This window comes from Nyctibius grandis, chromosome 1 (assembly GCF_013368605.1).
Source record: "Nyctibius grandis isolate bNycGra1 chromosome 1, bNycGra1.pri, whole genome shotgun sequence".
In the NCBI taxonomy this organism is placed as follows: domain Eukaryota; kingdom Metazoa; phylum Chordata; class Aves; order Nyctibiiformes; family Nyctibiidae; genus Nyctibius; species Nyctibius grandis.
In genome coordinates this window covers 48,311,937-48,339,930 of record NC_090658.1, presented here as the reverse complement: position 1 = coordinate 48,339,930, position 27,994 = coordinate 48,311,937, and the positions used below count along the sequence as shown (strand labels likewise).

General features: G+C 35.2%; 1 protein-coding gene across 1 annotated transcript in view; it reads right to left on the bottom strand.

Annotated features, from left to right (window-relative positions):
- WDR27 (WD repeat domain 27) overlaps nucleotides 1–27,994 on the bottom strand; it is an 87,510-nt gene that overhangs the window by 45,677 nt on the left and 13,839 nt on the right. Inside the window, exons 8-18 of the mRNA XM_068396014.1 lie at nucleotides 27,790–27,922; nucleotides 24,557–24,660; nucleotides 24,052–24,119; nucleotides 22,991–23,124; nucleotides 20,358–20,434; nucleotides 18,976–19,054; nucleotides 18,375–18,446; nucleotides 17,031–17,134; nucleotides 14,192–14,281; nucleotides 7,361–7,482; nucleotides 6,633–6,766 (exon numbers count right to left, since the gene is read on the bottom strand). Of these exons, the coding sequence (XP_068252115.1) occupies nucleotides 6,633–6,766; nucleotides 7,361–7,482; nucleotides 14,192–14,281; nucleotides 17,031–17,134; nucleotides 18,375–18,446; nucleotides 18,976–19,054; nucleotides 20,358–20,434; nucleotides 22,991–23,124; nucleotides 24,052–24,119; nucleotides 24,557–24,660; nucleotides 27,790–27,922 (1,117 nt within the window). The remainder of the gene's footprint in view (nucleotides 1–6,632; nucleotides 6,767–7,360; nucleotides 7,483–14,191; nucleotides 14,282–17,030; nucleotides 17,135–18,374; nucleotides 18,447–18,975; nucleotides 19,055–20,357; nucleotides 20,435–22,990; nucleotides 23,125–24,051; nucleotides 24,120–24,556; nucleotides 24,661–27,789; nucleotides 27,923–27,994) is intronic.

Below are 27,994 nucleotides of genomic sequence, written 5' to 3'. Positions count from 1 at the left end.
TCTACACAGCATTAAGATATTCTCTGTTTCTCACTATGCCCCCAGAGTGAGTAGGCTGGGGGAGTACAAGAGGTCTGATGGGGACATAGCCATGACCACTTACCTGAATTATCCAAAGAGATATTCCATAACAAATAATGCCAAGCTCAGCAATAAAACTGGGGAGGGGGAGTAGTTTTTTGAAAGTAGCCATTGCTCAGAGACTGGCTGGGCATCCGTCTGCTGGTGGGAGCTAGTGAGTGATTACTTTTGCTTTACTTGGGGTTTTTTCTTTTACCTTCACTTTTTAAACTGTCTGTATCTTATCCCACGAGTTTTCCTCACTTTTGCCCTTCCAATTCTCTCCCCTTCCTACTCAAGGAGAGTGAGTGAGCAACCGGGTAGGGGCTTAGCTGCCAGTGAAGGTCAACACACCACAATAACTCAAAATTTCTACATTATATTCAAATGCAGACACTTCTACGCAGTAAAATAATTCCAACATAACTGTATTATACTTCATAGATAGTATGTCTATCTAATGACAATACAAATGTCTGTGTGACACACTTGTAGAAATAACTACTGTTTCTTTCCAACAATTCTAAAAGTTTGCAAAACTGAGATAATTTGACAAAAGCAATGTGTTTATCAGCTAGATTAGTTCAGAAGAAAACTGGTTAATGATTTGCTTTTGCTTTTCTTTGTCATTCTCAAACAATGATCTGCTGAGCTTTTCCAGGTAGACATTAGAGCTACTTCAGCAGTGATAGTGAAGCAGGAGGTAAAACACAGTGTTTTGTAATTTAATCCAAGAACCTTTGGTGGTACCCAGAAGTATTTTATTCAAGTAAACTACAAAAATAAACTGTTCTAGACTTCAGGAACAACTGATTTATCTCCATTTTTGGGTAAAGATATTCAAGCTAACTTTAAACAAGCTGACTGAGAAAATAAAAGGAACAAACTAATGAAGGCTGCTTGAAGCTTCCCCTGGTCTAATTTACCCTGCTGAAAGAGGCTTACTGAAACTCCCAAACGCAAGATCAATTGTTTGTAAACTAAAATTCAGCCAGGCATTGTGGACACGCTGAGCTGGACACTGTACATTAGTTCTTGCCTCTTAGAGATTAAAGTTTATGTAACAATTTGGGTTACCTCTTCAGTGCTTTAATAACACCTCTATAAACTAACAATTAACAGGCAACACAGAAGGTAGGTAATCAGATTGTGGAAGAAAGGTATTACATAATTCAGACACAAGACAAAAGCTTAAATGCCACTCACTTGAAAAATACAAGAAAAGAATTTGAGAATAAAAATGTGTGCTGAAATGTAAGCAAAAGTGCACAATCTACACTTTAAGTTAAAATAATTTCCTGTTTGCTATAGAAAAGATTATTATCTATATTACAAAGGGCTTGATGAGGAATAAATCAGAGGAATTAATCCAGTAAAGGTCAGAAAGTGTAATGTTTATCAAGATAAAGGTGTGAAGAGCAGACAAAGGAAAAGCTTTTTAGATTGTTGAAAGATATTATAACTTATCAGTAAGAAGATGTATTTAACAAAACAACCGTGCTTTTGTCTGGAGAAAATCAACAAATTGCTGTGAATATAAGAAGGGTTACTTTGTAAGTAAAAAAAAAAGAAGATAATAACAAATAAGACAAGAAATCTTCAAAAGGAAAGAAAAAAAAGATTTTTATTTTCCCATCAGAAGTGAATTCTGAAAATAAAATTACATACAGCTAGGTTAAGAATTCCATCTCAGGTCTGACCACTTTACATAGATAAATCTGACAGTCTGCCATTAGCAAAACAAAAAACCTTTGTTGCAGGTTTTCCAATATAAATGCACTGTCACAGACGGTTGTGAAGTTGTTTTCAGTTATTACAAAACACTACAAGCCCTAGAAAATGCGGCACAGGTGAAGGACAGGAGTGTGAAGTGAATATAGACAAAATTCAATCTCACAAGTCAACTGGAGAGGCTATTGTAGCATAAACACACTCCAAAAATTGTCTAAATTAGACCAACACCTTTTCAAGCCACAGAAAAGCTTGTGATGGAGGCAAAAATGGACGAAGAGTATCTTCTTACTACATTTTTTCCAGGTCTCCAATTCTATGTACAGCACATAATCTCAGCTGACAATCCTATAGATCAGGTATTCAAGTAAAATCATATTTGTGTTGATATACTCAAAACTACAATTCTGACCTTTAATGCCTTCCATCATTAGAATTTGGACAACAGTGTAAATTACTAATCTCTCTAATCTCCTATATCCTGCATACTTTAGGGATGTAATCATTTTTGGGGAATACATTTACAGTACATAGTTGTTTTCAGGATACTGGTATATCTTCAGAAATAAAATATAAAACCAGATTCTAAGATACAAACACTTCCTGCAATGATTGCAGAGACTGTGTCCACTTTCCAGCAGATTTGAAGTCCTTTGCCAAAAGCACTTTTCAGAAGACCCAGATAAAGTAGAAACATTTTGATGACAGACAAAAACTTCAATGTATGGAAGCATGTTACTATGCTAAAACCAGAAGACAAACAGGCACCTAAAAAAACCCCTCCCCAAAACAAAAAAAAAACCTCACCCAGCTTGATGCACATCTGATATTTAAAATTTTAAGGAAAATGGCTGCACATGACAAAGTCAAAACTAAGTGACAGATCACAAACATCATCAGTATAACAGATTATAAGGTTTCAGGATGTTAAAAACTTTTTATATGCACTGTAAAAATTTATCTTCAAAGAGTAGTCCCATTATACATTTCCAGACATAGCCTTGAGTTCAGTAAAAGAAGAAAATCAGTTACATGAAAAGGAAAAGAATCACTTCATCTTCTGGAATGCTCAGAATTCATCGTAACTGAATTGCCAGACTCTTCTCAGTGGTGCCCAGTGACAGGACAAGGGACAACGGGAACAAACTGAAACATGGGAAGATCCACTTAAATATGAGAAAAAACTTCTTTACTTTGAGGGTAATAGAGCACTGGAACAGGCTGGCCAGGGAGGTTGTGGAGTCTCCTTCTCTGGAGATACTCAAAATCCACCTGGACACGACTCTCTGCAACATGCTCTAGATGAAGCTGCTTTGGCAGGGGGTTGGACTAGATGATCTCCAGAGGTTCCTTCAACCCTAACCATCCTGTGATTACTGAAAAATATTCTCTCTTACACTACAGAGGAGGGTGGATGTCATTCACTGACCCTATGTAATCTAGTTTCCCCTCTGTTTCTGAGAAAAAAACAAAGAGTATTTAAGTTCTTTGATCTAATGGCTAAAGCTCAAAGGAATCAAGCTTAGAATATTCTTATTATCATACTGCTGAATCAGGCCTGTGCAGCCCATTTACTTAAGAAGTTTAAACTGGTTTAAAGTGGTTTGCATGAAAATAATTTTATCCTGTTAAACATTAACTTTCCAGAAGTGCCTGAAATGGACACTCTCTTACGTATCATTAGCATGCTAAATTTTAAACCTTTGCTCTATCCATCTACAATATGTTCTGGTATAGTTTCCCATTTCATCAGAGCAGATATTATATCATTACGTCACTTACTGTATGTATGATTACTACAACCAGTTGCTAAATATAATGGCCTTAAAAGGCACCATTTCTGTTACTGGAATACAATTTTCTCCTTTTTAAACTCCTTTCATATTGCCGTTGATGATCTTTAAAACACATAAAACTATAAAAATGAGATAAAAACCCATAGATGTTTTGTTCTGCTCAAATTCTTACGTGAATGAAACGTAATTAAGAATTTAAAAACAAAAACAAATCTGAGAAGCAAATAGTTATACTTCATATCAGCACACACAACTGCTGATGAGAGTGGAAATTCAATAGTTGTTAGTAATTTTGGAGAATATAAAGAAAATTGTTTACGTTGTGAATCATTTTGAGATTAACCATAGAAGCAGAAGTCAGCAGATCTATATCCTATTCCCAGAACTGCAATAAATCTCCTCTGTGACATTTGTAAATAAGGACATATTTAAAGAAGCCAATAAGGAATTTAACATTCTTATTTCCACTTCTCAGTTTCACCTTTAAAACTGAACCAATATTTAACCATTTAATTAAGTTGTTGTGATGTTTAGTGAATTAATACTTATGGGGAGTCCTTTGAAAACTCTGCACGGAGAAATAGTGATATGATTTGTCATTGTACTGTCTTCACCTCTGCAACACAGTAGCATTCTATTGGTTAGCCAGACTGCATTGCCATGCCCTTCTAATTAAGGGTACAAAGCATGCTTTGAGGTTAGATCTAGCTGCCTCTTGAATCAGTTCCATTAAGCATTCTTCCAAACTTGACTCAGAAGGCAGAACTTAAGAGTTGTGAGAACCAAAAGGAATGATGCAGTGTTCCATAAAAGAAAGAAATGCTGGGAAGTGAACTGTAGGGAATCCACAAGAAAATGTCAAAGCAAATTAACCTTTAATACCTTTTTTTGTAGATAGATATAACCAGACCTCAGAGTGGTTTGTGGATTTGTTGTAACATCTGCAATTGTGTGTTTGGTCTTTTGGCATTACACTAATATCACAGAGAGTCTAATTGCATATTTTTGAGTTAGTGTTAATCCATCAAGAAATACTGAGAGCATGGCAATAACAAAATTCTGCTGTAAGCACAGCCACACATACTTTAACAGTTTTAAACCAGGATATTATACGCTTCTAACAATGCAATTGGAGCAACACAGAACACAGTAAAAGTTCAGTGCTCAAGTCCTTGCAAAACTGTTTGAGTGGGTTTCTACAATCACATCAAGTTCCATACTACCTTTAGTTTCTGAACTAACTAGCTTAAAGGTAGTTCAGATAAGTCTTCCACAACAGTAGCTGCAGTATGGATTTTCTTCAGGTTACTGGATACTTTCCTCTGGGACGCATGGGTATTTTTTAAAAAGAAAAAGGAGATATCTAGAGCCAGCACACTACGTATTACGATAAAAGTTTCTTATTAAAGCCTAAGCCCACACAAATTGAAAGAAAAAATGTTTTTAAATAAATCTTAAAACTGAGAAATAATCAGAAAAGGGAAGGATCTAAAAGATCAGAATATTGTTTTCCATCTTCTTTTTCTAAGTTCCTCCATGATTGCCTGATTGCTTGTATAAATTTTAACAGTTAAGAATGGTATGACAGAAGCAGTTGCCTGCCTCAGTTTCTAAGTATTACTTGTTTACGCTGTGAACAGATTTCATGCAAAACTGGAAACAGGAATCACTTTTTCTGCCTTCCAAGTTCCTCCTGTACTATTACACTTTGCTACAAGAGAAGCACTTCAGAACATGAGATCTCTGTAGAACCAGTTATGAGAAAAGAAACCAAGCAGGTGACTGAAAACCACAATTAATTAGCTATTTTGAAGAATTTATAAATTGAAGTTAGATCATAATCCATTGGCTACTTTTTCAAATAAGAAGGTATTTCTGTTCTTAAAAAAAGTGTATCTTAAAGGAGTGATATCATATGGCATTTTTTCTCCTTTTGTTTTCTATACGACCATTTAAAGTTTCAGTGAAGTTCCACCTGCCAGGTTCATGCCTCAATCCAGGAAAGCACTCCTATTCAAAAACTTATTTAAGCCTGTGCTTAGTGTGTTTTTATGTGCAGTGGTAAAACTACCAAGGAAATAGGCCCGTTTTTCCCATCTAAGGATGCAGCCCAATACTATTTAATATCATGAACAGACAGGACACACCATTCACAATATCAACTAATAGACTGCAGTGTTGTAACCTTAATTCTGTGTGTCCTTCCGCTCAAAATCTAGTCACTTCAAGGTTTTTTTAAACGCTGTTGTGTCTAAACATATACATATATACACATGTATATATGCATATATATTTGAACGTAATAAAGTCTCATATACACAAATGCTGCTGAAAACCAGCAAGAGCAATGAAGAGCAGAGAAACTTAGTAAAAGGATACAAGGACAGTTTTAGCTCCAATTATAAACTAAAAGAACAGAAAAGGTATAACAGACATTTAATAAAAGAACTGATTCCAATTCGGAAAGAAGGAGCCACATAATGATAAACAGAATAGTATTAGTAAAAAGTACATGAAGGATGCCTAATAAACAATGAAGAAACACAGAGAGAAAATAGGATAATAAGAAGAGTGACTAGATACAATATAGCAGTTGGAAAGTCAGTGAAAATTATGAAAGTGCTCTACTTCCAATTGACAGAGAAGGAAGAAAACAGTCGCAGCATCTTGGAGTCTCCAAAAGAAAAAGCACATATAAATATTCCCACAAGAGAAAGATTTGCAATAGCTACCCAAACATAACTTCAGACATTAATGCACACTAAGATGTAAACAGGCAGAAGGTAAAGCTCAGAAGGTCCCAAATGGTAACAGTAATAGTAAAACTGTATTTGCAGCAGTTAAGGTATGCACTATAAAAATTATTTGACATTTCAATTTTTTTCTATCATGCCAGAATAAAGATATTTTTACAATTAGCTTTTACTATTCAATTTTTTTTCTTCTGAAATATTCTTGTTCCCCAGCCCACCTCACCACCCAACAAATCCCAGATCAAACAGTACAAGTACTTTCACTGGTCTGTTAATGAGAAATTGTACTCACCTTTTCAGGTCGTCCTTGGTTGTGTCTAGATGGAAACTTAATAGATGAAATTCAGCTCCACAACACAGCAATATAAATGCATCTATGTAATAAAACTGTGCAAAGCGTACAGTCTTATGGAACTTTTCTTTGCCCTGAAAATACAAAGTAAATTAGTAAGAATGGATTCTAAGATAATGAATACTTTTTGTCTGAGATTCCTGGTGTTAAGCTATAGTCTCCCTGTTACCCCGATAATATGCCAGGAGGTTAACCTGCTATGTAGTGGTCCTTCCTATTTGTGACATCTATTAATCTCAAAATAAAGTTTTCATTCTACTTAGATTAGTTGGCAGTAAAGTTAATAGTATCTGTAGTCCGCTGAAAGTAATACAGTCTAGCCTCATACTCTAAACTGCCCTTTGAATTGGAGAGTAGACTATAAAGTCAAGCAAAGCTGAGCCAATGAAAATAGAATATACAGAGCATACAATAAAACCAAAACTTCCAGACATGCCCACTAGCTTTGTCTACCAAGGTTGGTTTTTTTCTTTTCATAAATTGTCATGATAAAAGCATAATTTAAGTCAATGGAGACCACCCAGATCATAGTATCAGTTGGAATCACCACACTCAGTAGCTCTGAAAACAAGGCTGTATGTTCCTTGTACAGAGCTGTTAAAATGGAAGTAGATGAAAGTGAAAAACAGTGTCGTCTGTGAACCAAACTGACAGAAGTTTCTAATTACCAGAAGTAGGGCAGGTTCATTATTGCAAACTGACCAGACCCTTAAAGTTCTGTCTTCTGATGCAGAAACTAACCACTTCTTGTCATGACTCCAGCCAACAGAGTTAACTGCACCATCATGACCTAATAAAAATAAAAATGGAAATATCATAAAGTCAGTTCCTTGACTTTATACATTTCTCCAGAGTTAATCATATTGTTTTAATATAATTATACACAATATTAAAATAAATTTTAAATACAGGCTTCAAATGGTTGGGTTAAAACTGGTAACAGTATTTGATTTTTTCTTCCACCAAAAACCATGGAAACATGTCTCTCATTAATAATCAAGATTCACAAAATTAAATAAGGTCAGAGAAATACCAAGTTATTCCACCTGAAATCTCATATGCATTTGTATGACATTGTCTCCATATTTTGTAATGAGTTTGTATGAAAATGTTTATTTATGTTTATTTTGTGAGTTTATTATAACAAATATGACACATTTATCTTTTACATTCACATTCTAAAAGAATAAAAACTAGTATCTAAATTTTCTTCAGCTTTCTGCAATTCAGATTTGACTCAACTAGAACTATAAAATAGTTCTAAACAAATATAAAACAAACAAACGAATAAACTTCCTTCAAGTTAACAACAAAAACACATTCACAGATCTTTACCATCACAGTAATATTAATAAATTCTATCTATCTCCACACAAAACTGAATTAGAAGCACAGAAGTGGTCATAAGGTTGTTGTCATTAATAGTTAGTTTCGCTGCTAACAGTTGTAATTCTGGTCTTTTTCATTAAACACCGACTGCCTCAGAGTTAAGTGCTTAATTGGATTAAAATTATTCTAAACTGTGACAAAAAGCTCCACAGAAAATAGAAGTTTAACCATCAATTCCTAATGCTTCTAATCAAGCTTCTAACATCTGGAAAAACTGTCTTCTGATGCACAGATGTCCGAATGTCAGTCTGAAAAAGACTACCCAGAGAGAGATATTCAGGGAATAAATTAATCTGACTTCACCCTCGTGTTGTTAACAGAGTGAAGAAAACAACCATCACTGACAACTTGGCTACCAAGTATTTCAAAGTGCAACGTGGATGGTTAAAGTCCAGAACCCTATGACTTGCTGCTATACACAAATAGCAAAATACAATGGTCGTCATGTGAGACCAGAGCGCTCTGCATGTGCTTGTTAGCCAGTATTTGGGCTTATGAAGAGGCTCAAAACCTGGCATCTAGCCCACAGTCTTGATGATCACGTGTTATTTTGCTCTGACTAATAAGCTGTCCTGAGTGTTTCATCCTAGATTTCTTTGTCTCTGCCTACCGCTGATAACACAGGGTTGGAAGTCCAGCAAAACTGAAGTTACCTCAATGGAGCTTGTAAAGATTGTTTTATTTTTTGTCATGGGCCTCTAAGAAATGTACTGGTGCAAAAAGGTTCAGCCCAAAGAAAAATCCTGAATCCCAGGATGGTTACTCTGGCATTGAAGACTTTCAGGATCTGAATCAGACTTCATATGAACTTTGAACGCTTAACTCCAAGTGCTTAGAAACTGATTTTACAGAGCTGCAAAGTACCATATATTCCAGAAGAAGACAATGTAATTTGCGGGATGATGCTTTAAAAGGAAGGAAAGCAAGGCTGCTGAGACCCAGAAGGATTTTATCACATAAAGCAGTAAAGGCACTCACCACTGCTACGGCAAATAAATACTTACTGTAGAAGTCTCAGCAACAGAACACCTGACTTTGACTTTGTCAAAGTTCAGTGTTTAAAAGCACAAAATATAAGCAGTTACAAAAGAATCACCAATCTAATTTACCTATAGACAATGACAATTCTGACTGTAATTTTTCAAAATTAGTGGAAGAGCATTTTCAAGAAACATCCTTGAAATTCAATTTAAGCAAAGATACAGTATGACTCAAAAAGAGAGAGTATTATATTATAATGAAATTCTATATTAAATATGATCTGGAAACCACTTAAGTCCTTGCAAATAGTAGCAGTACTTTATTATATTCATTAGGCTTCTATTACAGAGCTAGCTGGTTTTGTAAAAACACAATGAACATGCCACTACAACAGCTTCTGCAGGACTGGCTCATTAGATTAAAAAAAAAAAATGTAACTGCCTGTTTAAAAATCATAGTTTAAAGTATTATAATCTCCAGTTAACAGCAAAAAGCTTCTACAAGAAACAGACTTTTCCAGTTTGGTGTCACACAGTTAAAAACAAGATTAGAAACTCATAAAGAACTTCAAAAGCCAGAAACATCATCCAGAAGCTAAAATTATTCATTTGATCTAAAATTATATTGATGCTGATCAAAAAGGTCAAAAAAGAAGAAAACACGTCAAACAAAATTAACAAACTTTGGCCCATGTTATTCTAATCTGTCCAGATGAAATATGATTAATTTCACCCAGCCTTAAAACATTCAAAGTTCTTATGCTGCCCTCTTGTGCACATTTTCTCTTTAGTCAACTGAAGTTTTATATAAAAAAAAAAATCGATTGCTTTAAATTATGGGAAGACTAATGAATTTATCTCAGCAATTAAGATCTTCTATGACAACATATATCTATAAAAAGGCTTATAAACAAGATATTTTCATTCCCAGTTACCAAAGGCCTGTAGAATTTTCACCAGAAAACTGCATTGGTACTGTATAAGTACATATGTAAGTACTATGCTTATTTTATTCTCAACGCAAAGATTTATTTGGGGCCTTTGGTTTTGTAAAACCATTTGAAAGCCTTGAATTATCTGCATTAAAGGAAAAAAAAAAAACACAAACAAAAAAAAACATCAAAAAAACACCAGAATATACAAAACAGTTTTCCAAAGTGGTAAGGAATATGAAAAACTTCAGGAAAATCTGAGGTTTGGAAAATTGGAAGAACCATGCAAAAAGCTTAAGAATCTCTGCACTCCAGGTCCCCCAATCCCACAGCACAGTGAAGGAGATGCCAGCTGGCTTTCAAGAGGCCAGTAAGCTTCAAAACAGGTGTTACTCAGGGTTCCCCAGTCCTGAAGCACATTGAGAAGGACAGCAGCTGGTTTTGTAAAAAGACTTCTTCAAAAAGGCCATGCCACCTGTAACTCTTTTAAAGCTGATCAACATTACCTGCACTTCACTGTAGAACACAGACACCTCAAGAGGAGTGCAGAACTACTTAAAACTGGATTGAGCACTTCAGGGAACAAAACTGAATAAATTAGGCTTATAGCAAAATTGCTATTGTTATACCACTCCTTTCTGATGGTGCATTATAAAAATATAATTTTTGATAATCAGCTATATTCAGATGTTAATGCTGCCTTGAAATTGAAATTTTTTTTACAGAACAGATATCATTGCTATTTCTTGAAAAAGGAAAGTTTTACATTACCACTGATTGCAGCTCTGAGTAAGAGTAATGCAACATGGCTTTTAATGAAAAGAAAATACATTTATTATGACACTTCAAAACCAAAGGCATCTAAAGTAGAAAGCAAATAGGTGATTTCATGATAATCTGAACTGTACAGAAGAACTACATGAATGAACTAAGCACATAACTGATGGTTTGTGGTTCCTACTCCCCTACAATACAGTATCTGACATTTTCACATTTATGTTGCTTTTGGAAAGAACTATATGCACAGGTTGCATTCTTATCACAGAATCAGAATCACAGAATCAATCAGATTGGAAGAGACCTCTGGGATCATCGAGTCCAACCGTTGCCCTGACACCACCATGTCAACTAGACCATGGCACTAAGTGCCATCTCCAGTCTTTTCTTAAACACATCCAGAGATGGTGACCCCACCACCTCCCTGGGCAGCCCATTACAATGTCTAATAACCCTTTCTGAAAAGAAATTCTTCCTAATGTCCAACCTGAACCTCCCCTGGTGAAGCTTGAGGCTATGTCCTCTTGTCCTATCGCTAGTTGCCTGGGAGAAGAGGCCGACTCCCACTCCTCTACAACCTCCCTTCAGGTAGTTGTAGACTGCAATAAGGTCACCTCGGAGCCTCCTCTTCTCCAGGCTAAACAACCCCAGCTCCCTCAGCCGTTCCTCAGAGGTCAGACCCTCCAGAGCCTTCACCAGCTTGGTCGCCCTCCTCTGGACTCGCTCCAACACCTCAACATCTTTCATGAAGTGCGGGGCCCAGAACTGAACACAGTACTCAAGGTGCGGCCTCACCAGTGCCGAGTACAGAGGGACGATCACTTCCCTAGACCGGCTGGCTACACTATTCCTAATAGAGGCCAGGATGCCATTGGCTTTCTTGGCCACCTGGGCACACTGCTGGCTCATGTTTAGCCGGCTGTCGATCAGCACCCCCAGGTCTCTTTCTGCCAGGCCGCTTTCTAACCACTCTTCCCCCAGCCTGTAGCGCCTAAAGCGCTTATGCTGCCTAAAGCGCCTGGAATAGAATGTAGTTTACACTTCTTTTCAGACCATGCATCATAAAAATAAGACATAGAATAAAGAATGAAAGATGTTAATGAAATAAATTAGATAGTAGTGCAAAACCTAAGAAAACTAATAGAACAAAGGCAATTGTCAGAAGAACAATTTAGTAATAAATCAAATTATTTTTAAAGCAAGACAAAGAACTAGTACTTCACACCTTAACTACTGGCACTAGAAAAAGCTTCTCTGTAGTAGCATGAAGTTTGGTAATGGTCACTTCATTCTTCTCATCACAATAAATTAGCCTGCATTTGCAGAGTACTGAAATATTTTAGGGAGCTCTGAATGTTGAATTAGCATAGGAATCCGAACTCTGTATGTTAAGCAATACATCTTAAAATGCATCTTATAAAATCATATATTTAATTTTACTTCATAGAAAGACAAAGCCATTTGTTAATAATGTGTCAAAATCTAAGTAGTTTCTTTCATGATTTACAGAGTAGCATGAACTAAGGTTTTCTTTCAAATTTAGAAACCTCTAAATTCTAACTTTTTTTTTCTGCTTTCAAATATGTCTACTTAGAATAATATTTTTTCGTATTAAAGTCTATGTTTTCTCTTATTGCCAGTATGAAACCATTCCTTAGATATTATTTAGTATGTAGCAAGAATATGGAGGTATAGATGCGACAGTGTCAATGAAATTTGTATCTTCCCCTGAGACGAAACAAAGCTAAAACACAGCTATTACCAGTCCAAAACCAAGTCTGCATAAAAACAAACTCCAGTGAAAAAAGAAATCCAAAAGAGAGTATTTCACAGGATTGAAATGCCACTTTCTGCAGCACATAATCTCTATATTTATTCAAGTGAAACCAGCCTAATTTCTTGATAGTGGTTCACATAAAGAGAAGCTGGATCTGAGATGCAAAAGACAAACTGCAAAGAACAGCTACAGAACACATACTGTACAATGATAATTTACAGCCTCATGGAATAATTTTGCAACACTTATGTCCTACTTTATGTTCAGAGTAGCTCTGCTACCAAAAAAAAGACTTTAAATTTCTTGAACATAATTTACATCTTAGCTTCTTCAGATTACTTAGGAAAGATGTGTTAATAATCTGAAGAAACACTGAATTCTTTGGGCATAAATTTGTTAAGCTGCTGTGTACAAATACTGTGGCAGTTCTGTATCATTATTTTTATAGCTGCTTGTAACAAGTAAGGGAAGGAAAAACAGAATTTTGATCTCTTTCGGGGTTAATTGCATTTTTTAGAAATCCTCATCTTCTAAAACGATGTTAAATATATTCCAGATATATGGGGGTCCTTTGGATGAAATTACTGCTTTTGTTCCAGTACTACCTAAGTAACAAAATTATGTCAATATAACCTCAAAACACTATTCCTGCCTGCAATTTATATGACTTGCACTATGAATTTGCTCAAATTAGTCAGTGATACATGAAGAAAAACATTTTTAAATGTTTATGAACTCGCTGTTGTGGGAAAAAAAGACCTTACTACCCTCCCCACAAGGCGTATTTTCAACAATTTCCTCACACAAAGAGGAAAATATCAGTAGTTACCTCCATTAGTTGTCACAATGCCACCATTGCTCCCACAAAATACAATGAAAATTACTCAAAAAAAAGTTTTCAGAAATCAGTTATCAGAGTTTTTTACTTAGAAATAATTCTCTAAAATAACTTAAAATAGTCTACTTTTACACTTGTTAAGGCCTTCTGGTAAATGACAGTCATCTTCCATTATGAACTTCCACAGTAAATCAGTCCTGCTATATGAATTTTAAGTCATAACATTTACTGTTATTAAAAATTTAACAAATAGCTCTTGTAGAAATTTAAATTCATTTTTTTTAAGGCTCATTTATGATGTTAAGAAATGCACATGTGTTTGCACGTGCATACACTTTTGCAGATATGGATTTCTCCATCGGAATAGTCCCTTTTTTTTGAAATAGGTGTTCTTTAGAAGTCTGGAGCTGCAAACCAAACAAACACATTTGTTGCCAAGTCATCGCAGTCAATTTTTTGGCTAATAATCTGTTGCAATATATTACATGCATTATCATTACAATATATTGTCTTTATTATTTCTATTTAATTATTGTAATATACATACGCAATGCAGATTGCAATATATATCGTGATACATTACTATTTACCTTCCAGAAAACTAAGAAATGGGAAAACCTGGTAGGCAGTTTAACTCTAGAACAAAATTAATCAATCAGAGAAGTAACTTCTACATCCTGAATCAGCTGTATCCCCTCTCCCCCATTCTTCTCAAGGTGATGTAAGTGGAATCTTTTAATTACCATGCCATTTTAGGTTAAACTCAATTATATACTATTTTTTTAATAATTTAATTCATAAGTTACCTGAAAAAACATTGTGTGTATCGGTAAGATTGGAATTGAATATCAGTACAGTCTTGTCAGCCAGGCCGCAAGCCAGCATCTCTCCATCCCCTATAAAGAGTATCAAATGATTTATATTTGAAAGCAACAAGGACTTAATACACTGTTTCTTTTAATCATAAAAATCACATATGTCACTACAACAAAATACACACCAGATATTCATTTCATATGCTTAACGCATATTTGTATGAACATCACAAACTCATACTGCAGAATTTGGTAGGAATTTCTAAGCAATTCATGTCTTGTCCTGACATATTCTCAAAATAGTTGTTCATCACAATGCAGAAATTCACTTTTCACAAAAAAAAACCTACAAAATTTAAGTGCAGAAATTTTTAGCAGTCATTTAAATCTATTTCCTTACACTCATTTTTTTATATCTTCCTATTAAAGTTATACTCCCTTTTCTTATATATTAGAGTAAAAAGCACATATTAGTCATTCTTTCTGGATCTTTTCTTAAAGATTATAAATTTCCTTCATAAGGTAATCCTAAAAATTACTCAAGAGCAGTCAGATTCTTCATTTATATTGGTAATCAGCGGGGGCACACAATGACAGGATAGACTCCCTTAATGTCTACATAATGGCAGTGATTTGTAAAATTTAACTGTTTGCTCAAAAACTTTTCTGGAAATAATTAAAATAATAAAGAGCAGATAAATTAACCAATAGGAAAAAATAAGGGAGAGTTGAGCAAGAGAAGACAGCAGTCAGAGAAAGTAAGGAAACGAAGTGCGGAATTCAAATCAATGCTGCTAAGTTCACTGTGGAAAGTATTTTTAAAGACGTACCACCTGAACACCTCCTTCATAAGTTTTCTGACCATCTTTACAAAGGGAGAGGGAATAAAAGTCATGCTTGACTTCACCAACACTACGCACTGCTATCCACTGTCCAAATACCATCCACATTGCAGGTTCAGAATACTATGTTCCACAACACTTTTTTTTCCCACATTATGGCAATATAAACAGAGAAGAGATCCATATTTCTAATCTCTAAGAGTCATCTACTAAAAGTGAATTTTAAGTGGGACACACAATGGGGTGCACATACTAAATAATTTTGTTAAATATTTTCATCACAAAAATAAGATACGTAATCCTGGACAAAATATTCCAAAAAATGCATGCCCCACAAACTCAAAGCTATGAAGTCTTTGAGATTAAGGGTGGTGCTCTTCTGTAGATTCCCCCACTTTTCCTAAAGTTTTGACAGTACGTATTTTCAGCATAAGAACTGACTGGTAGGTATACCTGGTAAGTGATATAAGATAAATCATACATACATAATTAATAATACATATAGTTTCCTGTGCATGCAGATTGAGAGAAAATAATTTTGCATAGAGTTTTGGAGGCTTGTTCTACAGAACATCATCTCAAATCCTGAAGAAAACTGTTTTCTAACAGAGTAACAAGTTATAACTCATAACACCTGCAATACTACAAAAGGATGTTTGATCAGTCTAAGAAGGTTTGCATTAACTCATTAATGCAACTTTACAACCTCTTAAGTTTCACTTAAGTTTTCTATTTAATTTTCTTTCTATGTGTAAAGATGCACATAATATTAATTATTGTGATTCATACTTCACAAAGACCACTTGAAAGACTGTTCCAAGCTGCAATTCCAAGTTGCAAATCTGCAACAGAAAATATACTGTAAAGCTAGGAACCATCTGGTCAACACAGACTATGGCAATAACAGAACACTCCTTTACAAGCTTACAATAATATGATTTTTTTAGTCCAAGAAAAAAAATCTCTGCAAGTTTTGCTAAACCTTGTTTTGCTAAACTGTGGCGGTTTAAGCCTGTGTGTGCATGTGTGTGTGTGCAAGAGACAGAGGCAAAGACAGAAAAAGGGAAAGATGTTCCTTCCTCAGAGTAAGTAAAAGAGGATTTATACTTAAAATGTATTATTGAAACTATAGCAATGCTTTTCTTTGCTAAAAAAGAACTTTAAGTTTTAAGTGCACATAACTTTCCTAGAAATAAGCCCTCTGCAACCAATTTCTTTCAGGAGCCATAAAAATAATTTCTTCCCATTCTCTAGGGAACACTTATGGATGGAATATGTTTTAGAAAAGTTACTGATTTAATCTAATTCCTTTTATTTCTTGAAGATGAAAGTTGCTCTTGTCCTCAAAATATTTATATATATATACATTTCTAAATACTTTGAAAATATTGTGGTTTACAGAGTGTACATTGACATAATCATATACTTGGTAATACATTTGATTGCTAATCTAAGAAGTGGTAACTGTATAATTATATTTCTAGAAAATGGAAATTACTAAACCTCTTACAAGACTCACTTCTCCAAGCAGTTAAGAAAAATATCCTTCTTTGGATTATATGGAAGAATTCTTTTTTCATATTCTAATATCTAAAAACTGAATAATCTTTACACAAGAAATAGGGATAATCTGATTATTCTGAAGCTGAACTTCAGCTTTTAATATACCCTAATGACACTAAGTAAATGTCTCAGAAAATAAATTCCTTAGTGAAAGAACTTGTTAGACTACTAATTTTCAAGCTGTAGTGGGAAAGTCAGAATAAATCCAAACAGAAACAAGATGTAAAATCAGAGAAGAATTAGAATCCTTTTGCATACATGTTAGCAGCCTGCATGGTTTTGCGAGTTAAAAAATGATGGTGTTGCTAGAAAGTTTTCTGGGAATTTACCTAGTAAACCCATGGTCTTAATAAAACAGGTCACACAAGTTTTGCATTTCTTGACAACATTGACACAACCATACATTTTATTAAGCCTGTACATACCAGAATATTGAATGCAACAAATTGGGGTTCGTTGACAAGTAACACATATCTCTTTCTCATATTTGATTGGAGGATAACTTTCCAATGGGTATTCTTTATTTTTACTTCTAAAGAAGGAAAAAAGAGAAAGAGAGGAAAAATACTAAGATAGGCAAACCCAGTATATTTTTATTTCATTTATGAGTGCTTCAGTTATTTCAGTGCTTTGGGAGCTATTCTAAACATCTTTATATAAATATTTCCTGGAAAACTTATGTTAAATCCAAGATAAGAGGCAGAATGAATTTTAAGTTGTTGTACTTAAATTACTCCTATCACCAACTGTTATGAATTAATGAGATCAAAAATTAACATGGACTTGTACATAAAATCAAAATTAAGTTGCATACCTATCTAATAAAAGTATTTAAAGAATGCAAACTCTACCTTGTTGTGACAATAAGCAATATGAAATATATCTCCATGTGTAAAAATAAGAATTACACTGATCGTCTATTTAACAAGATGCTAAAAAAAAACACACAAAACTTGAAGTGCTAAGTAGTTTAACCTATCATGAAAATAGCGCAAACCAATCTAAAAATTATCTGAAGTGCTCATCTAAAGGCTTGCCTATGTGTGCAAGGATTACAAAAATTCAGTCTTCAGCTATTAAGTGTTTAAGAAACAGGTTTTTAAAAAGAGCAAAAATGATGACATCATTCTTTACTTTTATATTTGTATGACATGGAACAAAGATTCTACAAAATGCTAAAGAGAAAAAAATGTGTGTAATATCCCCATTTAACATACCACACCAATTAACATGAAAGTGCCAGCTCTGAAAAAACATTCATTCTTTGTGTCCATGGTGATGATGAATCCACTGGCCAAATTGTACTATTATGTATACTCTGTTTAAATCTCTGTTTAGAGTAGTCTTGCATTAGCTTAAGGTAACACAATTTTAGAGGTGAATGAGGCACATGATCTGAAATCACTACGTCTCACTGTGCCACATTTAGTTATTTTTCTGACTAGAACTGCAGCTTAAGAACATTTTGGGACTATGCCTCCAACCATATTTAGCACCTGTTCTTCTTTCTAGCAACCAAAATCTAAGAAAATAGATGTGCATATTTTCTTTTACATGTAAGACTTACTCAAATTTAATTGATAGTCTGATAATCTGAATCACTTGCTGCAGCCATTTTATAGCAAATTTACAAAGCCTTTTACTTCCAGTGGTACTCCTAACTAAAAAGTTCCAATGAGAGAAGCAGCTACAAACCATATTTCCAATAGGACTGTATTTATCCTCATTTTAATTTGTTCCTCCTCTAATGGAGTTGCTAGATCACCTACCGTTTACAGCTGGTCTTCCACTTTGATACCTCATTTTTCTTCAGGTTATTATTTGGAGAAAACATGGTCATTCTACAAGAAAGAACACAGACTCTCCCATATGAAACTATAAATGTGGCATGAGAGAAATATTTTCTTTCAAACAAAAAACAATCTTACTTCCTTCTTACTATTTATGTCTACTAGTAACGTCAGTAGGTAAGATAATGTACACATTGCTGACAAGATAACTTTCTAATGCTCGAGTTTGCACCTAAGTTTTGCTTTCTGTGAGTTATTTGTTGGATAATGCATTCTGAAGGTCAAAGTCCATTCATATAAAGTTCTCAGACATTTCTTTCTGCAAGCTGAAGAAACATGAAGAGTTTAATCATATGAAGGAGACAGGATGCCTAATATAGATTTTGAAAGGAAGTTGAACACTGACCAAAAGCTGTGAAAATTTTATTTTACAACATATTTTAAAAATTATTTTGTTTGATAGCATCATATCTGTTTTTCACGGGTGATTAATTTCACAGTCATGAGACTATATGGCTCTATTTTGTGACAAAATATCACACACCAATAAAACAGACAAAATTGTAATGTATCTACTCACTGTGGTGCTGCTGTATAACCTGATGACTTAATTTTGTCATGGAAAACCAATGGCTGATCTTTCACCATGCTTTTTACTCCTATAACAAAATAATTTAATTTTCATTAAAATTTTTTTTAACATTATATTTTTACTGTTAGGGTAGATATTTAGTTAAACTAGCACAGTAGAAATATTTGATGTCTCCTTATGCTACAAAACACATTTATGACCAATCACTCTAAAATAATGATTACTGAGAAAAGAAAAGAAATATGAACTGTTACGTTTCATAACATCCCTCCTCCAATAATATCAATGAGTAGGAACTTCTTTAAACTTTGAATTAACAAGAATATCGTTCTGAGGAACTTTTTTCATCATTCTTTCACAAATGTGTTTTGCAGTTGCCTATTTTATGCTTAGACTTTATATGCACAAGGTAGAATATATTCACACCTTATATTTGGAATATGGAATGCATCTAAAGATCATTAACAAACTGGCTGGTGGGTACACATAAATGTTTGGGGGTTTACGTGTTTTAAGTCATTAATAACGCCTGCATTCACACTGCTGTACTAAGAAGCCCGGAGGGCAGCCTCCAGCCCAAAACTAAATATGAGCATTTCATATCAGCAGAAAAAAACAAATTAAACAAATGGTATAAAGGGGAATATCTTGTTGATATTCCAAGGGAAAAACTTCAGGTGCATTGGGAGTGATCTCGTGGGCAAATTTACCTATGCTGAGGATGGAAGCTCCTTCAACTCCCACCAGCTATCCTTTCTCTTTATGTAGTGATGAGGAAGAAAAGAGTCCTTCCTGGGAAGCTCCCAGTACCACTAGCCATAAGACACTATAGGATTTCCTTACAGCGCCTAGTCTATCTGAGTGTGAGGTGTCAATAAAGGTAGTACAGGCATCAGTGCTGGGTGTCCAAAGCAGCCTGGAATTCTAGCTAAAACATTGTAGATGCATTAAGTATTGACAAAAGACTATTCAGGACAATAAAATTAACCAAAACAGGTAACAAAAGTTAAGAAAGAAATAACAAGTTATACAGAAAAATATACTGCATCCTATGGAAAAAGAATGACTTATGAAAAATGTAAACATTCTACACTCTTTAACTCTCTGAAAATCCAGACAAAGTTCTCAGAGTGTTGTTTTTAAAAGAAGAAAAATACCTTATTACCATCATTTTCACTGAAAATACATATGTAAGATATGAAATACAACTAGAAGTATAAAATACTTCCTACTAAAATAAAATATAATGCAATATATATTTAAAACAGAAATAAGTATATTGATTGTATTAGGCACCAGCCAGATGTGAGTCAGTTACTTTATTAAAAATATAACTTTATTAATTCTTTTCAAGATTGGTTTATACTTACCAAGTGTTTTACTAGAAGGTTCTTTCAAGTTTTTCTTTAAACCTTTACACAATGGAGAACTTGTCAATAAAGGACACCTAAGTTATAAAACCAAGCACAAAAATCAATCAATGCAATGGACAAAAGCATAAGATTAGGAAAGGGTGTCAAAACTTCTTTTTAGCTATCTGTGTCCATGTGTGTATGTATATGTGTGATACCAGTGAGATTTTCATAAATTCAAATCAGGCATAGTGGATTAGTTATCAGCTCAGATACCCAGCAGCACAGACAAGCCTTGGCCTTGACTGGATTTACAGACCATTGCATTTACATGTTAAATCACATTTCTGTGAATAACTACTGATGATTTTATTATAAGCACTGAAATCTGCACTTCAGTGTATAATGTAGGGGTTTTATTGTCTTCAAGATGTCAGTGTTTTCCTGGAAATCATTTACAGGCACATGAAGGAAAAGAAAGTAGTAATCAGCATAGATTCACCAAGGGGTGATAAACTTCTATGATAAAATGATTGGCTTGGTAGATGAGGGAAGAGCAGTGTATATTGTCTACTTTGTCTTCAGTAAGGCCTTCCACATTGTCTTCTCATAGAAAAGCTGATGAAGTATGGGCTGGATGAGCACACAGTGAGGTGTATTGAAAACCAGCTGAACAGCCAGGCCCAGACAGTGATGATCATAGAATCGTTTTGGTTGGAAAGGACCTTTAAGATCAGTGGCACAAAGTCTAATTAGAGGCCAATAACTAGTGGAGTACCCCAGGCGTCAATACTGGTCCAATTCTTCGACATCTGCATTAATAGTAAAGCACTTTAGTAAAGCCTTCAACACCATTTCCCACAGCATTCTCCTGGAGAAACTGACTGCTCATGGCTTGGACAGGTGTACTCTTCACTGGGTAAAAAACTGGCTGGATGATCAGGCCCAAAGAGTTGTGGTGATTGGAGTTAAACCCAGTTGGCAGCTGGTCACAAGAGGTGGTCCCCAGGGCTCAGTATTGGGGCCAGTTCCCTTTAATAACTTTATCAATGATCTGTATGAGGGGATTGAGTGCACCTTCAGTAAGGTCACAGGCGACACCAAGTTAGGCAGGAGTGTTGATCTGCTGGAGGGCAGGAAGGTTCTGCAGAGGGATCTGGACAGGCTGGATTGATGGGAAGAGGCCAATTGTATGAGTTTCAACAAGGCCAAGTGCTGGGTGCCCCACTTGGGGCACAACAACCCCATGCACCGCTACAGGCTTGGGGAAGAGTGTCTGGAAAGCTGCCCAGTGGAAAAGGACCTGGGGATGTTGATCGATGGCCGGCTGAATAAGAGCCAGCCGTGTGCCCAGGTGGCCAAGAAGACCAACAGCATCCTGGCTTGTATCAGAAATATTGTGGCCAGCAGAACTAGGGAAGTGATCGTCCCCCTGTACTCAGCACTGGTGAGGCCGCACCTTGAATACTGTGTTCAGTTTTGGGCCCCTCTCTACAAGACATTGAGATGCTGGAGCGAGTCCAAAGAAGGGCAACGAAGCTGGCGAAGGGTCTGGAGAACAAGTCTTATGAGGAGCAGCTGAGGGAACTGGGGTTGTTTTGTTTGGAGAAAAGGAGGCTGAGGGGAGACCTTATCACTCTCTACAACTACCTGAAAGGAGGTTGTAGCAGGGTAGGTGTCGGTCTTGTCTCCCAAGTAACAAGCAATAGGATGAGAGGAAATGGCCTCAAGTTGCACCAGGGGAGGTTTAGATCGGATATTAGGAAAAATTTCTTCACCGAAAGCGTTATCAAGCATTGGAACAGGCTGCCCAGGGAGGTGGTGGAGTCACCATCCCTGAAGGTATTTAAAAGATGTGTAGATGTGCTGCTTAGGGACATGGTTTAGTGATGGACCCGGCAGTGTTAGGTTAATGGTTGGAATTAATGACCTTAAAGGTCTTTTCCAACCTAGATGATTCTATGATTCTAACAATCTGGATGAAGGAGCAGAGTGTATCTTCACCATGTTTGCTGATGACACAAAACTGAGAGGAGTATCTGATTCACTAGAAGTTTGTGCTGCCATCCAGAGAGACAGCCACAGGCTGAAGAAATGGGCTGACAGCAACCTCACGTAAGTTCAACAAGGGGAAGTGCAAAGTCCTGCACCTGGGGAGGAACAACCCTATGCACCAGTATATGGCTGTAAGAAAGATAGACCCAGGCTCTGTGCCCACCGCCTAGTGAAAGGACAAGAGGCAATGGGCAAAAACTGAAATACAGGATGTTCCGTCCGAACATCAAGAAACACTTTTTTACTGTGAGGGTGACTGAGCACTGGCACAGGTTGCCCAGAAATGTTGTGGAGTCTCCCTCCCTGGAGATACGCAAAAGCCATTTGGACATGGTGCTGGGCAACTGGCTCTAGGTGGCCCTGCTTGAGCAGGGCGGTTGAACAGGATGACCTGTAGAGGTGCCTTAGAATCTCAACCAATCTGTGATTCTGTGATTTCTCCCACTCAATACAACTAAAGCATAACAGAAAAACAGGTAAAATAAAACCATGTCAACAAATAGCACTGTACAAAACCATCTGATGCACTTCAGTGTCAGGAAAACAAATGCATAATTCAACTCAGAGGAAAAAAAATATTTAAAGTTATTCTGTACCTGGCAATAACGGATAGACTGTTTCCATTTCCACATACGAGAAAATCACTCTGCTGAGTTCTTACCAATGCAGCAAGGTTAACTTCCAACACAGCAATCATATCTTCAAACATTGAGGTGATCAAGCATAAAACCTGCGGCAATTATACCGTAAAATAACCTCCATTTACATCATAATTTAAGCTCCAACACTGAAGCATTTATAATGGAAAATGAAATAACTTGGTGTCATTTATGAAAATTAGTCAAAAATATCCACGGGTTTAGTCTTGCAGAGCATTAAACAGTAAAAAGTGGTTAATGCTGTCCTTCAAATACGCTTATGTTGCTTAAATATGTGTCTTAACAGACTTCCATATCTAACAGTCACAGGCATTCCAATACCTTCTACAATAGAAATATTTCTGCAGTGTGAGTTGTGAGAAAAGAAGCACAGATGGAAGAAAGATTGGTTTCAGAGACATGCTGAGAACATGCTAAGAACTGAATTTAAAACAAAGTCCTTCTTTAAAACAAAACAGTGCTATGTCAAATATGTAGAAAGACCTAGATTCAGCTCAGTTCTGCAGGAAAACTGTAACATCAGAAATGGAGTATACAAACAAGAATGCCTTTCATTTCCTTAAAGCACTTTTAGTGACTTTCAATAGAAATTTTCTCACAACTCCAAGATTTCTTGGAAGGATTCAGGAGCATTTCATCCTAATATTTGTTTGAGACATAAGGTGTAACAATGCTTATTTCTTTTTTCCCCGAAAAGATTGCCTGTGATCCCCCGATGGTCATTTGGTACACACTGAACACTACAAAAGAACAATTCACCTTTTGCTTATTAATCACTTTGGACAGTACACAAGCTGTGAGAGTTTTAAAACAACCAGCTATATAAACTAGTAGATTCCATAAAGAAGAATCAACCCACTCCAGAGAAACTACTGTGTAATTCACATCAAGCAAAACAAATGTGTGTATTATTCTGTAAACAAAATGCATAATTAATATTTATTGAAAATAACTGGAAATGTAAACACCCATTAAATCAATGTTTACTGTATACTTACATTTCCATTAACTGCCGTCCTTGTTAATGCACACGATCCGGCAAACTGAATGCTGAGGTCACTGTAATCTTTACCAAAAAGAACACAGTGCTATAAAATTGTATTTGCATTTCAAAAGAAAAAACTATCACTAAGGAAAAAAAAATTACTCATACTAATTTGACACCAGCATAATCCACTGTCTTCAGTGTATATCCTTCTAGCTTACCCCCACATTGTAAAGTAGGAATAGAATAACATTCCTTGTACTTAACACTCATAAACTGCAAAATCAGATAAAAATTCATTGCTAGCCACTACAGAAACCTAGTGTTGGCACATCCTCTGAGGCAAGTCAGCAATGCCAGAAAAACATACAAAAATGAATTAGAAAAAAACATTTAAAAAAACCCACTTAGTTTCTACTGTATTCTGTTATTTCACAGACTAATTCTTATACTATTTATGTCGGATAACAAAGGAAAGCAAACACATTATGGTGTAGTCAGATATTTTATAATCATACCTTTGTAAGATAAAAGACCTTCTAATTCAAAGTTTGCCAAATTAATTATTAACAAGCCAGTAGAGCTTCCTATCCAAAACCAGTTAGTATTCAGGGCAGAATGTCTATTAAAAAAAGGAAAAAAAATTATCTGAGTATGATAAAGAAGCTTTTCCTATCACCATACAAGACACAGCAATTGGGTTTTTTTTAATACTTGTTACCCAGTCTCAGTACAACAACAATAATAAACCACACTCAAAAAAAATTTTAAATTTACAGCATTCTTTTTTTAAAATCTGTAGCTCAAAGTAAAAACTTTCAATCAAATGGTGAAGTTTTGAAATCTAAGAACAGAACACAATCCTTGATTTTATGTAAGTGATCATGGCAAGTCTAAAACAGCATAGGAAACACTTTTCTTCAAAAACAACTGTGGTTTGTAACAGTTGGGAGATGCTGTAAAAGGACCGTATACACAAAGAGTGAATGAAAACAAAGAGGCAAATCCACATATATTCTTACTTTTACCACCTGTAATATGAACAAAGAAAAAGTAGCGAAATTTAGGGTGTGCTTGCACATAGTTAAAGTACAAGAGAAAAACCAGCTCAAACTAAGGGGGAAATAAAAACAGGCAAGCTGGAACGTCTGTCTCAGTCTGTGCTTAGTGGCATAATATTGCAGTTAGGGAATGAAATCCAGCCTTTGCTGAGTAGACTAGCTGGTTACAATTTCAGTCAACACCCCCACAGAAGAAAACTGTTTTCAGGCATAAGACAACTATAACAAAATAATGGTTGTCATTCTCAACAACTAAAAATAATGCTGCAGTTAATAAAAATTGAGATCAACATTTTAATAAATTATCCAAAAAAAGAGTGAGTAGACTTATAGGTTTAACTTATAAAGTAAGACTACAAGAGTTGAAGTAAGGGTATGGAAAAATACAAAGCTGAAACTTGGCATGAAAAGAGCCACCACAGTGCCTTAGTACTTTTTTTATTTAAAAAAAATAACAAAACAAAACTAAAAAAAAACAAACAAACAAAAAACAAAACAATACAAAACAAAACAAAAAAATCAAACCAAACCAAAAACAGTCAAATACTTCAAAAAGCAGATGGGGAAAGACAGTTTCATTTCTGGTTTGTGACTCTTTTATGTGCTCTTTTATGTACTCTATAGTTTTATTTGTGGTTTGCATTACTTTCATGCACAGCAGTAACAGACTGATTTAATTTGTGAATTCTCTGAATTATTTATAAAGAAGTGGCACTATCAAGTTATTACAAACAACGATATGAAGTGATATATACAGGAAGTTGATCTCACGCCCACTTTACAATAATAAAATGCCATCCACTGTGATGAAATTACTCAACATGGAAAAGCTTAGGGAAGTATAAGAGCCATAATTTTTTGCACATCAGTGTTGCAAAAATGTTTCATTGTTGCTTTGCATTCCAGGCAGGAAAACTGGTAAATCAGGGATCACTCAGTTGTTCAGACAAATCTGAACCACCTGCTAAAACCAACACATGGTAATTTAAAAATTAAACAGAAAAATACTTCTAAATACAAAACTCTAAAACCAAAAGATAATGGAATTGAATTAATAGTAAGAATTTAATGGTCATGGTTGTTTATAAGCAGAACAAAACCTCCAACTGTGATGCAATAGCTGAAAGGGTAAATAGCCCTTAGATGTACAATGCCAGGCAGTATCAGGTGGGTACTGGAAAGTGATGTTATCTCAATTCAGAAAATTATTTCAATTAACCTATTACTGTGCATCCACTTCAGGCAACCACGTCCAAAAAGAGCATTGAAAAAGAAATGAGGCTGAATTTCAGAAAACGTTCAAAAGCAAATGGTAAAAATGTTACAGAAAACATGCCTTACATAAAGTGCAAACTATTTTATCCAGAAGTGTTGAGATAACTTGTCCATGAGCTGTAATTTGCCAAGCAAGGAGGGAACTTCATAGTAGCTGGCTCTAGACTATCAGAATAAAAACCATACTAAGAGTCAACAATCGTACATGAAAAAAGGGTAATTCAGATCAGAAATAAAATGGAATGAGTCAGTTGCTGGAACAACTTAACTAGAGACATGGTGGATTCTTTATCAGTGGAAACTAGACAACTTTAAAGATATGCTGTAGTTCAAATCAAACCTATAGTTTTGATGAAAACAAAGTTTTGTTGATTTCAGAGTGGTATTATAAAAGCAATAAGACTGACTGTAATAATTCATCTTCTGGCCTTAGAGTTCTGACATTTCATTAAAGTATATCTGAGATGTACATCTTAAGAATCACCATTTCCTTCCTCTCAATGGTAGTTCTTCTGAAAATGTAGGCATCATGAAAAGAACTGTTTGTTAATAAGTACTTCAATTTGACAAAAAGACAAACAAAATGATCCAGGACTGCTGGATATTTTTCTTCTCTGTTTACCAAAAATTGTTTATATATCTAACCAGACGATTAATCAGTTATACCTGTACAACCCACCACAGGGCAAAGGGTGGAACAAGTGTTTCCTAAAACATGATGTGGCTGATAAATTTATCCAAATGACAATTATAAATAACAACAAAAAAAAAGTTGTTCTATGAAACAGTTCTTGTGGCAGTATCCTGAACAGATCCCCAGGTACCTGATAACATGGTTAAACTTCTCTTCAGGAAAGAAATGCAATATAAGGATTAACCTAGGTATCTCTCCTCTACCTGGCCAACCAATTCCATGGAAAGGAGTAAAAACATCATGCTTTGAAATGTCTGCCTCTGACAGAAGTTTGGCTAGAACAGGTTATGTAGTTCAAAAGTTATTTAAATTTGGAAGGCAAACTGACACACAGACATAGTGACTGCACCAGACTTATTTCCTTAGGAAAGCAAACTGAAAATAAATTTGGCTTTTTCATTCTAATTGGTTTCTTAATTATTTTTTTAACTGATCTTCCCTGATCAACCTGTATCAATGGATGCTAAAATGGATATTCCCAATACAATTTTTATAAAATTTTTTTTCAGACTAGAAACCAGTTTTAACCTTGTATCAGTTTGTGTATATTATCTGCCGAAGAGACGCCACCAAAACCTGCAGATCGCTAAATACATTCTTTGATTTTCCTATTGCATTTTTAGAAAAAATAGTAAGTTGCAATGAAAATAATCCAAGAACCAATAGGAACTCCTAGGAATAGATTCCAGCCAAACACTTGGTGGTATTTTAAAGGACTTACATGTTTTCTTCATTATGGAAACATACTGAAAAGTCACAGTGTTCAATTAAGAGGATAGGCAATGATGTTTCCACTGATCCTTCCGGTATCAGGTTGTTTGTTTTGCAAAGCTTCGAAGGATTTCGCCCTTCACCTAAGACAGACAATCAACAATACTAGCTATCAAAAAACAATGGAATAAGGGAAACAGATAGATAGGATTTAA